Source organism: Eublepharis macularius, chromosome 13 (genome assembly GCF_028583425.1).
Source record: "Eublepharis macularius isolate TG4126 chromosome 13, MPM_Emac_v1.0, whole genome shotgun sequence".
NCBI classification, from domain to species: Eukaryota; Metazoa; Chordata; class Lepidosauria; order Squamata; family Eublepharidae; genus Eublepharis; species Eublepharis macularius.
In genome coordinates this window covers 34,879,408-34,891,570 of record NC_072802.1, presented here as the reverse complement: position 1 = coordinate 34,891,570, position 12,163 = coordinate 34,879,408, and the positions used below count along the sequence as shown (strand labels likewise).

General features: G+C 48.9%; 1 protein-coding gene across 2 annotated transcripts in view; it reads right to left on the bottom strand.

Annotated features, from left to right (window-relative positions):
* The window catches only part of RNF128 (ring finger protein 128), a 76,794-nt gene that overhangs the window by 42,039 nt on the left and 22,592 nt on the right, over positions 1-12,163 (bottom strand). The window contains exon 1 of one of the 2 annotated variants that reach the window (XM_054996227.1): positions 3,190-3,733. The exons of the other annotated variant lie outside the window; for it this stretch is intronic. Within the exon in view, the coding sequence (XP_054852202.1) occupies positions 3,190-3,637 (448 nt within the window). The 5' untranslated portion in view covers positions 3,638-3,733. Of the gene's footprint in view, positions 1-3,189; positions 3,734-12,163 lie in introns of those variants that run through there. 2 annotated transcript variants of the gene reach the window in all.

The following is a 12,163-nucleotide window of genomic DNA, read 5'->3' as shown; positions in this document are numbered from 1 at the left end:
ACCAAGCAGAATGACTGCTATATTACCAAGGACAAGATGATTTTCTGACCAGCTATTTATTAACTGAAGCACTTATTATTTTACACTGAGAAGAGGTATGGATGATTCACACCATGAGCAGCAATAAAAACACAGCAGAAGGAAAAATGCAGAAAAGTCAGTTCAGGCACACCTGTAGCAGCTTCAAAGCTTTATCTTTTTAATCTGTACCTTTAAAAGCCCTTCAATTAAAACACTAAACAAGATAAGCATATTCCCACTGTGTGCCTTATACTTATGAGCTTTGCTCACATTCCATCAAGTAAACCAGAATATGTTAACATCTCACACATTAACTAACTTACTTCCATATGCATAAAGCACAGGTTCTTGAAACAAATTTTAAAAATGCAGTGTAATTCCCAAAGGATAATAAACATCTTTAAGTAATGAGAGCTCTACTGTTCCTTAGCCACCAGGGAAATGCTACTGATCAAAGAAGGGTCAACAAGTGCTTTACATTCTTTTCCCAAAGGGACACATTACTATGCAAAGTAGTACTATTCCAATTCCCAGGAACAACAGAGTGGATTCTTATGTGCAGGAACTAACTATTCCTGTATTGAGGATATGCATATACAAAACATTATATCAAGGAGCACAGAAACACATTTTAAGATAACCCACATATGAAGGAATTGCTATATACAATTCTTCAAAGCTAAGTATCTACCTCACTAGTTTCCAGCATTGCCAGTCAGTTCAGAAAAAGAGGCATACAGATTTTGAAGATGACCCCAGAGACTGAATGCTTATTCATTCTTCCTCACACATCTTGTGGCATGCTGTACTCCAAGACACATACCCAAGATCAGCTACCCTGTTGTATATAACCAGGATTAAAAAAAAATTAAGCGTGCTCAATATAATATACAACTTTCAATATGGTACCACATGAAAGCAGGGTTTCTGGCAAGACCCTTAATAGCTGCATGATGCACAAACAGCAAACTGGGTTATCAACGTTTGCTTACAAAAGTTCTGGCACCTTCGACTGTCTGAGCATGTGCAGAGGTACACCCTCCAGATCTGCTAATTGGGTAAGAGGCTTAAATTTTGGTCAAGACAAATTATGTTTCATCAGTTCAGAGAATGTAAAAGGAATTGTTTAATCTGTGAATTTCTTCCCCTCTATAATAAACTATTAAACTGCCTCATGTGTCTTTCAGCCATACCAGGGGATCAGAGATTTCTAGCGGTAGAACTCTACCAGAAAAAAGTGGCAGCCTTTTCATGCAACTTATATGGGGAAGATGCATTCATTTACCAATGATTAATTAATGTAAAACACAGAGTATTACTGTAAACTATTGTATGGACATGCTTTCTGCAGTACTGAATTTTCAGAAAGATGAAGAGGAGCAGGGGAAGAGGAATCCATCTGGACATGTATTCTCTGACCTGGAAAGTTTCCAGTTCCTGATATGCACTACTTCCATGAGCTCAGCAGGTGAGCTTGGATAAGCCAGTCCTCTCAGCCCCACCTCCCCAGCTATACTGTGGGAATAATATAACACTGACTTTGTTCACTGCTCTGAGTAGGGCACTAATCAGTCTAGAAGAGCTATATATAAGAGCAGTTATTATTACAATTATTGACATATAGTTCAGGTTAGCTCACTGTGTCCCATATATACAGCCTTACCAGGAAAAGGGGAGGGGGGAAAACCTGCTCTCTTATAACGCATAAAGCCTTCCTTGTCTGGTTTCTCAAGAGGTGTTTTTCTTTTAATTCTCTCTAGGCACACTTTAGGTTAGTTCTTTGTGTCCCACTGACAGCCTACAGAGAGGAGGGAAGAGAACAACCAACTCACTTGCAAGATACAAAAGCTTCTTTTCCTAGTCCACTAGAGGAGATTTGTCCCCAGTTGCCAACTGCTCTCTGGCAGGCTTTTATATTGTAGTTGCATGATTCAACAGCAAATTGGGTTGCCACCTTTTTTGCTACAGAAATCTCCAGATGAAGGGTCTCAGTAGCAGCCTTCTGAAACAGCCACTCTCTGCCTGACATCCTGAAGAGCTGCTCCTAGTCAGAGTAAACATCACCAAGCCAAGTTGAACACATTTCACTTTGTACACAGTGAAAAAATGTGCCATCTTGGGCCGACAGCACCCATACATGCAAAGTTCCTTTTAGGCGTCTTAACTCACTGTTCAAGGGTGCTTTCATCTATTCTTACATCCACATCCACCACACATATACAATTCGTTTGGAAACTTGGTTCATTTTAAATCCCTTGCTTTCCATATGCATTTAAAAGTCCTTTATTTTCTATTAAAGTATCATATCCCACTGTTTAGTATTTCTCATTGTCACTATAGTTGTTGTACTGCTATTTTAGTTTTATTTAGATTTGTCTTTTAAACTTAATTTTTGTTAGTTGCTTTCAGCACCAGAGCCTTTTCAATTGAAAAAAGACAAGGGGGGGGAGATGATATGTTAATAAAATTATTAAATAGGGTGAAAAAAGTAAACAGACGATTATTTTCCCCTATTCCGTAATACTAGAATGCAGAAGCACCAGATGAAGCTGATGGACAATAGATTCAGGAGGTACAAAAAGAAGTACCTCAACAATCAAATATATTTCAGAATTTGTTCCTGATACATTTAGTAAAGACTACTAACACTAAAGGAAAATTGGACAGATTCATGGAAGACCCATCAACGGCTACCAGCCAAGGTGACTAAAACGAAACACCGTATGGAGACAGCAAACCTCTGAATATCAGCACCAGGAAGTAACATCAGGGGAAGCCTGATGTTGCTCCATGCCTCCATGCCCTGGGGGTTTTTTGGCCTCTAATGTAAGAAACAGGATGCTAGACTAGATGGAGCGCTTGGTCTGACCCAGCCGGGCACCTCTTACATTCCAATTCTGACAAATGCAGCAAACTAATAGCCTTAATTGTACATGTACCCACAGACACAAATGTATTCGTGGCCCTGTAACTATTGTATATTCAGAGACGTTTGTTGTCATACAACACACACCTATGCTTGCATATAAACAAAAGCACGCCTTTTCTGTATATACAAGTGTTTGGGTGTGTTGTCTATACGCACGAACACGCTGAATCAAAAAAGTCCTGAGCGAGGGGTCCCAGGCGCCAGCCGATCCGCCCCTTCCCTCCCTGCCCCGCGCTCACCCGGGTGGGTCATGGGCTGCACATCGTTGCCCGTCCCGCCAGCGTAGTTGTAGATGACGGCAGCGGAGGCTCCGCGCTCGGCGGCCAGGCGGATCTTCTCGGCGAAGGTGCAGCCGCCGCCACGCTGGATGAGAGCGAGCCAGGAGCTGGCGGCGGGAGCCCGGCTGAAGTTGGTGAGGGGGCTGCAGGCGTCGAGGCCGCCGAGCCCGTCCGGCGCCACCACCGGCCCGGACGCCCGGCGCAGGGGCGAGTCCTGCCCAAAGACGCCGCTCTCGCCCACCGTCCGGATGGTCTCGTTCCTGCCGGGCATTTTATACGACACGTTCAGCCACGCCGTCCAGATGGCCTGCGCCGAGGCCCCCATCGCCGGCGAGCGGCCGGGCGGCGGACCCAGCCACGCCAGCGCGCCCAAGGCCGCCAGCAGGGCAGTCGGCGACGCTGCCCGCATCTCCACTGGGCGGCCGAGAGAAAGAGAGAGCGAGAAAGTGCGCTGAGGCGGCGAGGGAAAGGCGCGGGAGAGAGCGAGTCGCGAGAGTCACCTCAGGCGCGCCCTCCGCAACTGGCCCAGCCTCGCGCGCGCCGCCCGCCCTCCTACCTGGGCCCTTTTCCCGCCCACTGGCGCGCCGCAGGGGGGCGGGCCGGGGCTTGGAAGCTACGCCCCTCCCACGAGCCTCGGCAGGCATAGGGGCTGTCACGTGCACAGCCATTCCGAAGGGTCCGCCAACGGATGGGGGAGTGTGGCAGCCAGGGGTTGCCAACCTAGAGGGGGATCCTGGAGGTTTTCCAGACCCGCAACTGATCTCCAGGCGACAGATATCAGTTCCCCTGGAGAAGATGCTTTAGGTGGGTAGCTGGGTTGGTCTGCTATAGCATAAGCAGGATTTGAGGCCAGCAGCGCCTTAGAGGAGGTTTGCCAACCTCCAGGTGGTGGCTGAAGAGCTTCCAGAATTATCACTGATTTTCAGGTGACAGAGACCAGCTCTCCTGGAGAAAATGACTGCCTTGGAAGCTGGACTGTATGGCATTATACCCATCTAAGGTCCCTCCTCTCCCCAACCCCCACCCCTCCTGAGGCTCCACCCCTCAAATCTCCAGGCATTTCCCAATCCAGAGCTGGTAACCCGACTTTAGAGACCAAAAAAGCATTTGGGAAATGCTCATGAGCATTTGGGAGTCAGAGCTCTCTTCTTCTTTCCCCAGTAGGGTTACCAGCTTCCAGGTGGTCACTGGAGATCTCCCGGAATTACAACTCATCTCCAGGCAACAGAGATCAGTTCACCTGGAGAAAATGGCTGCTTTGGAGGGTAGACTCTATGGAATTATACCTGGCTGAGGTTCTTCCCCTCTCCAGACCCTGCTTCCTCCATTCTCCATCCCCCAAATCACCAGGAATTTCCTAACTTCGAGCTGGCAACCCTATTCCACAAGCTCCACCCTGAAATCTCCAGGATTTTCTCAAACCGGTTAGCAGCCCTAGCAGCACACAGCCGTACCCTTTCCTCAACTTTAGACTCATAGCAACTCTGAGAGTTAGGTAAGGTTCAGAGAGAGTGGCTGCCCCAAAGTCACCCAGCCAAAGTCCTTTGGGACTCAAACCTCTTAAGTAGTTCCAGGTAAGTAGCTGTGTTGGTCTGCAGTCAAAGAGCAAGATTCAGGTCCAGTAGCACCTTTAAGGTGTAACTGGTGTAACTGGACCTGGATCTTGAACCTCTTAGGTATGTGTGTGCTGTCAAGATACAACTGACGTATGGTGGTCCCAGCAAGGGGCTTTCAAGACAAGTGAGAAGCAGAGATGGTTTTTGCCATCTTCCTTGGTGGACCCCATCCAAGTACCAAACCTTCTTAGTTTCCAAGATGGAAGTAGACCGTGCTACCTTCCCTTCTCTCTGCCTACCTCCTTCTAACCTCTTAGGCAGAAATAATGAAATCCTAAGCAGAATTCTGTACTTCTGAGTCCATTCAAGTCTATTGGCTTAGAAAAATGTATATCTGTTCAGAATTGTGCTGTAAATCTTGTTGGTTTTCTGTAGCGCTTATTTTGGAGACATTCAGCAACTGTAGCCTGTTTCATTAGGCCTGGGGAGACACAGGTTCAAATCAGAAGCAGCAGTGATTTCTATAGGACTTGCTTCTGAGACTGAGTGTTTAGGTCTGCAGCCTGTACTACAGCAGGAGTTGAGTCCAGCAGCACCTTAGAGGACAACAAGATTTTCAGGATATGAGCTTTTGAGAGGTATCTGAAGAAGGGAGCTCTGACTCTCAAAAGCTTACACCCTGAAAATCTTGTCGTCTCTAAGGTGCCGCTGCACTCAAATCCTTCTGTGCTACGGCAGACCAAGACGGCTGACCACCTGAAACTGGTCTATACAAGCAGCAGGAGGTAGTGTGGCCTGATGAGGAAGTAGAATGGACTGCATCACAGGGTACTGAAGACACATTTTTTTCCAAAGTTGGCTCATATTAGTAATTCCCAGAAAATGGAAAAGTAATATAGAAAGCCAAGGGATAGGCAAGAACTTCTTTCCCTGATGCAGGCAGTTTTTCCATGGACAACATTAAAAACGTGTGTCCCCTCTCCACAGCCTGAAGTGGTACAGTCCATTTTGCCTCTTTCTGCTACATATATACACCAGGCCTAACAGTCCAAATCACAGGGTTTTGATAAGATGGAAGCCCCGCTGATTACTGTAGAACAAGACTGTATATACAAGACTGTAGCCTGATTTACTATGAGTGCTTAATCAAGCCCGGTGTCAGGATCCGAATGCTCTCTTGTGTACTTTTGCTTAACCAACTCCATATTTAATCTTTTCAGTGTTCAGTGCTTTCTTCCCCAGGTGCAGAGGTTCCCAGGCAGCTATCTCACAGACCTGCATTGTTTTGGCTACCGACGTTCCACCGAGAACCGGCCTTGGGGAAGCTTTCGCTCTCGCAGCTTCAAAGGGGATGTTTTGAGAACTATGGGGGGAGGATGGGTCAGCTATGGTATTTACTATGTATCTCTTGCTTTGCCTGGCATTGGTAACAATGCACATGTACCAACCTGAATATTGCATTCAGGCCAGTGGACTATAATAATCTTTTTCTTCATTAAATGCTTTTTGGAAACAATGGACTTTTGTCTAATTGCAAAAGGCAGACGGGAGTAAGGATTTTATCTAGCCACAGTTCTGACATTTTGTTACCAATCACCTCTCCAATGCCTCAACCGGATCAAACGGACTCCAAAGCTGTCCCACCCCGGGACCCTTTGTTCGACCCGTATGTCTCTCCCGGTCCTCGAGGCTCGGAATCTTCTCAAGTTGTACCAAGGAGACAAGGATCCACGGTTACAACCATTTTTACCCTCGCTCCCAGTACTGAGAGAACGAGGCCCAGCGCGTCAACTGTTCCACTATTCAGCGTGCCGACCCCGACGCAGTGGGGGGCCCGGCCCAGGGAGACGAGGGAGCGGAGGATCAGCGCGATGTTTACCCAAATACAGTTGGATAGCCGGCGTAGTCTGGGATCTATACCGGAGCAAGCTGAGGGCCGTCCGTGGCTGTTCTGGAATCGGACGGCCGAACAAACGGAAGGGGACACTTCCTAGCGAGGGGCGTTGAGCTGGGACTATAGCGAAGTCACCCCGAGGATGGGGGAACCCGATGTTGAAGAGCATCATTGGGCACAGCTCCAGAGCAGAACAATTGCCATTGATTCTGGAATTTCAGCAATCACTGGATTAACCAAAGGTGTACTTGCTGCGCGGTCGCAGGAAGAACTAGGGGAGGAAGCACCCCTGCCGTGGCAACAGACGCTGAGCACGGACCACCCGCCAACCCCTCCAACTACCGGGGATACGGGGGATCCGCAGCAGTCCACAGACAGAGTACAGAGGTTGGAGAATAGACTACAGAGTATGGAAGAGAGTCTAGCCAACGCAGTACATCTGCTTTCAGTTTTAGTGGCGGGGGACAAAGACAGGGCCCCGCCAACGGGCCTGCCTGGCATTAGCCAGAGTCTGGCTAACTTGCAGGACCGGATATGGCCGCAGCCAACATCGGAAACGGGTGAGGAGATTGGCGTCACTGGAGGAGAAGAACCGTGTCCGGAGGACCTGTACCCAGATCAACCCGCAACCACAGATACCAGCAGCAGCGAGGAAACGGAGGAGGAGGAAGAACCGCCGGCCCAACCACGCGGACCAGCTTTCCCTATGGTTCCCCCACCAACCACCCAAGCGAGTCAGCCAACCACACCAAGGGTGGTTCCAGGAACTGTACCGGCACAACCACAAGGGCCGATTTCCCCTATAATTCAACTGCCGACCACCCAAGCGAACCAGCCAATTACGCCGCGGGTGGTTCAAGGAACTCAGACCTCGCCGAGGGAACCTCGCCCCACCCAACGAGCACCAACCCGGCCGACGCCGAGACAGCCGACACCCAGGGGACCCCAGCCGATTCCTGGGTCGATACCGTCAATGGGGCCGGTGGCCCCTCCACCCCTGCGACCTCTACACCCGCAGCCGACGCCGAGACAACCCGTCCCCCAACCTCAACCGTATTCCACCGCTGCAACTGGGGCCCCTGGACGCCCCTGGACGCCTATCCCATGCCAGTCCAAACCCCCAGACAGGATCTACCCATGGGATGGGTCAAACTGGACGCGACTTTTGATGGAGACCCGTCCAAGTTGGGGTTTTTCCTGGTGCAAGTGGTGCAATTTTTTAATCGTTGGGGACACCTGTTTGGAAGCGAAGCCAGCCAGATAGAGCATCTGGGATCGCGTCTCCAAGGTAAAGCGGCTGACTGGTATGTGGGACTTTATAATGTGGGGGCCCCCGAGTTGGAAACTCTCCAAGGGTTAGTGGATGCTATCCGGGCGCAATATGAGGATCCCTTGGAGGAAACCAGGGCTAGAACAGAGTTGCAAGCAATTAGGCAAGGCAGTATGTCGGCTAGAGACTATGCTACACAATTCCAACAGCTTGCTGCCAAATGCCCGAGGTGCGAGGAGTCCACCAAGATCATTTTGTATAAACAAGGGTTGAACCCGAAATTACTAGACCGAGCGCTCATGCAGGACAACCCGCCTACACTGCTAGGATGGATACAGTTGACTTGCGAAGTCGAAAACCGACTCCTAGAGGTTCGCCTAGCGGAACAACATCAACAACCCCCGAGCCAAAGACGCTCCTCCACACCTCTGTCTTTGAGAGGGAGCAGGGGAACTGGGTATGCCACCCGTGGAGCGAGAGATGCTAGATGGCAAAAGGGATTGTGCTTACAGTGCAGCCAAGGTGGCCATTTCGCAGCGCAATGCCCATATCGGCCAGTGCAAAGACCTCTGCTCCAATTACGACGCCCGGCTCCCCTAACCAGCCCAGCGCTGCCGCGCCCTACTCCGGTGCCCAGAGCTGCCCCGAGAAGTAGGGGGGCGCCAAGAAAAAGCTTCCCAGATAGAGGACTGGAGTTGGAGGAGATCACCGAAGACGATCACACAGCCCTGATCGGGGGAGGGAATCCCGAGAGCCCGGAGTCGGGAAATGAAATGGATCTGTCGTAAAAGGACCCAAACGGCAGATCACACGTCAGTCTGGTCCGGTGTTAAACCGACCCCCGGGGTCCATACTGTTCATGCCTGTTACGTTAGTAAATCCTGACAAGAAGATGCACATCCGTGTGCAAGCCCTGATTGATTCGGGCTGCTCTAGAGACATTATTGCACCTGCCTTAGTCAATGGGCTAGTGCTCCCAGTAAAAGATTTGGATATACCCGTCATTTTTGAACAAATGGATGGCTCTAACATGAATCCGGTTACCACAGAAACTGCTCCGATCATAACCGGCATGGGGTCACATTGGGAAACCAGATCCTTCGTCATTAGTGCCACGGCTAAATATCCCCTGATACTGGGAAGCCGATGGTTGTGCGATCACAACCCCCACATCGACTGGGCAGAAGGAAGTGTTACTTTCACACATGATTCTTGCAAAAATCATCGTTGGGATCAGAACTGGGGAAGAAATCCCACTATGCCTGAGTCAGCTCTACTCACCCAAGATGAAATTAACCAAATACCTAAACAATATAGGGCATTCACTCAAGCCTTCACAGAAGAAGAGGCCAATACCCTCCCTCCGCATAGGAGGACTGACTGTGCTGTGGAAATTTTACCAGGGGCCTTGCTGCCCAAGGGTCGGTTATACCCTATGAGCCCCAACGAAAGAGACGAACTTCGGAAATTCATCGATCTCAATTTGCAAAGAGGATTCATCCGCCCAGCTAATAGTCCCCATGCAGCCCCAGTATTATTCGTGAAAAAGAAGGATGGGGGCTTGAGACTGTGTACCGATTTCCGGGGACTAAACGCGGTGTCCGCTAGCAATGCCTACCCCATTCCACTCATCAAAGATCTACTCAACGTCGTGGACCAAGGTAAGATCTTTACAAAATTGGATTTAAAAGATGCTTACTTCCATGTTCGTATCCGAGAAGGGGATGAATGGAAAACCGCGTTCAATACCCCCCTCGGACAGTATGAATATTTAGTAATGCCTTTCGGCTTGACTGGCGCCCCCTCGGTTTTCATGTCCATGATCAATGAGGTCCTACATGAATTTCTGTACCAGGGGGTAGTAGTGTATCTTGATGATGTGTTGATTTACTCAGAAACGGAGGAAGAACATGTGGAACTTGTACGAAAGGTCCTAACCACACTCATGAATAACAAACTACCGATTAAACTTTCGAAATGTGAGTTCCACAAAACTAAACTCACCTATCTGGGCTATTGTATATCGTCAGAGGGTTTAAAAATGGACCCAGCAAAAATACAAGCAGTGTTAAATTGGCAGGTCCCCTCAACTCGTAAAGAATTGCAGTCGTTTCTAGGGTTTGCCAATTTCTATAGAGAATTCATTGCTAATTTCGCCCAGACCACGCTCCCCTTGACGGAACTGTTAAAAACGAAAGACAAGGGGGAGCAAGCAAAGAAACCTGGTGCGAAGCTGTCATGGACACCCGAATGCGAGGCAGCATTCAACCAGCTAAAACAGCAATTTGTCTCAGAACCCATGCTCCAACACCCCGATGAAAACCGCCCATTCATAGTACAGGTCGATGCCAGTGATACGGCAATTGGGGGTGTGTTGTTGCAGCGAGGGGAGGACGGAAATCTCAAACCTTGCGCCTTCCTTTCCAGAAAGTTTTCTGAGGCAGAGAGGAATTGGAATGTGTGGGAAAAGGAGGCTTTTGCTGTTAAGGCGGCGCTCACAAATTGGAGGCATTGGCTGGAAGGAGCCAGACATCCGTTCGAAATCTGGACGGATCACAAAAATTTGGAGGCCCTGCGCAGCCCTCGCAGACTAAACGCCAAGCAATTGCGGTGGGCAGAGTTCTTCTCGAAATTCGATTTTACCTTAAACTTCCTCCCAGGCAAAACTAATTTCCTCGCTGACGCTCTATCACGCATGCCCCAACATAAAAGCAAAAGGGAGGAGACCATTGACACAGTGTTTTCGCCTATGCAATTAGGGGGCGTGATGACTACGCGCAGCCGCGTTAAGCCCTCCCCTTCACCCGATCAGGGGTGGAGAGAAAAGCTGAAAGCCGAAGTGGAGAAGGAGGGGGGGCGGCGCCCAAAGACAAACTGCAACAATCCGCCAACGGGGAATGGCTGTGGGGAGACCGGTTTTATGTGCCCAAATGTATGAGGAAGGAAGTTTTACAACGTTGTCATGATGCCCCCACAGCGGGACACTACGGCTACTTGAAAACGCTCCACCTAGTGCAACGCCAATTTTGGTGGCCAGGCATGCGCAAGGATATCTCCCAATACGTAGCCTCTTGCCCCATCTGTCTCAGCGCCAAATCCAGAAAGGGCAAACCCCCGGGGCTCTTGCAACCATTAGAAACGCCAAGTCGACCATGGGAGATTATTTCTGTGGACTTTATTACCGACTTACCCCCCTCTAAGGGACATAACTGTATTTTGGTTGTAGTTGATCTGTTTTCCAAACAAGCACACTTCATACCGTGCACCACTATTCCCTCTGCTAGAAAGCTAGCTGATATTTTTTATGAAAAACATTGTGAAAATACATTCTTTTCCATCCAAGGTGATTTCGGATCGCGGCGGGCAATTCGTTGCCAACTTCTGGCGGGAGCTTTTACACCTACTGGGGATTGAACAAGGGCTCAGTTCAAGCCATCACCCAGAAACTGACGGACAATCCGAAAAAACTAACCAGATATTAGAACAATTTCTACGCTGTTACATCAACTTCCAACAAGACAATTGGGTGGACTTGCTTCCGTTGGCAGAGTTCTCCTATAATAACAGTGTACACACGTCTACAGGAGAAACCCCTTTCAAAGTAGTTTATGGCTTCCATTTCAAGCCGTTCCCGTTTGAAGCGCTCCCCCCTTCAACGACAGCTTCTCAAGACGTCACCGAGTGGTGGGGGGAAGCAGCTCACCAATGGACTCAAATCAAAAAGCACCTCGACAAAGCCAAACAAGACTACAAGAAGTACGCCGACCGCCACCGTGCGGCAGAATGGGATCTACAGCCTGGCGATCTTGTTTATCTGTCTACAAAAAACCTGAAAATATCCCAAACTAGCCGAAAACTAGCTTTAAAATTTTTAGGACCTTTCCCAGTGCGCAAAGTAATCAACAAAGTGACTGTTGCTTTAAATTTGCCAAAGAATCTACGCTATGTGCATGATGCTTTCCATGTCAGCCTCCTAAAGAAGGCTCCAACTGATAACCAATGGCATGTCAAAGGCCCCCCAATTCCAACGTTAATCGATGACCAGACCCATTATGAAGTACAACAAATACTGGACTCAAAACTTAAACGTAATCAGCTGTTTTACCTAATTAGATGGAAGGACTTTGATTCTGGGTTTGATGAGTGGGTCAATGCTGTGCATGTTCATGCCCCTAGACTGGTAAAGGCGTTCCACTCTCGCTACCCACACAAACC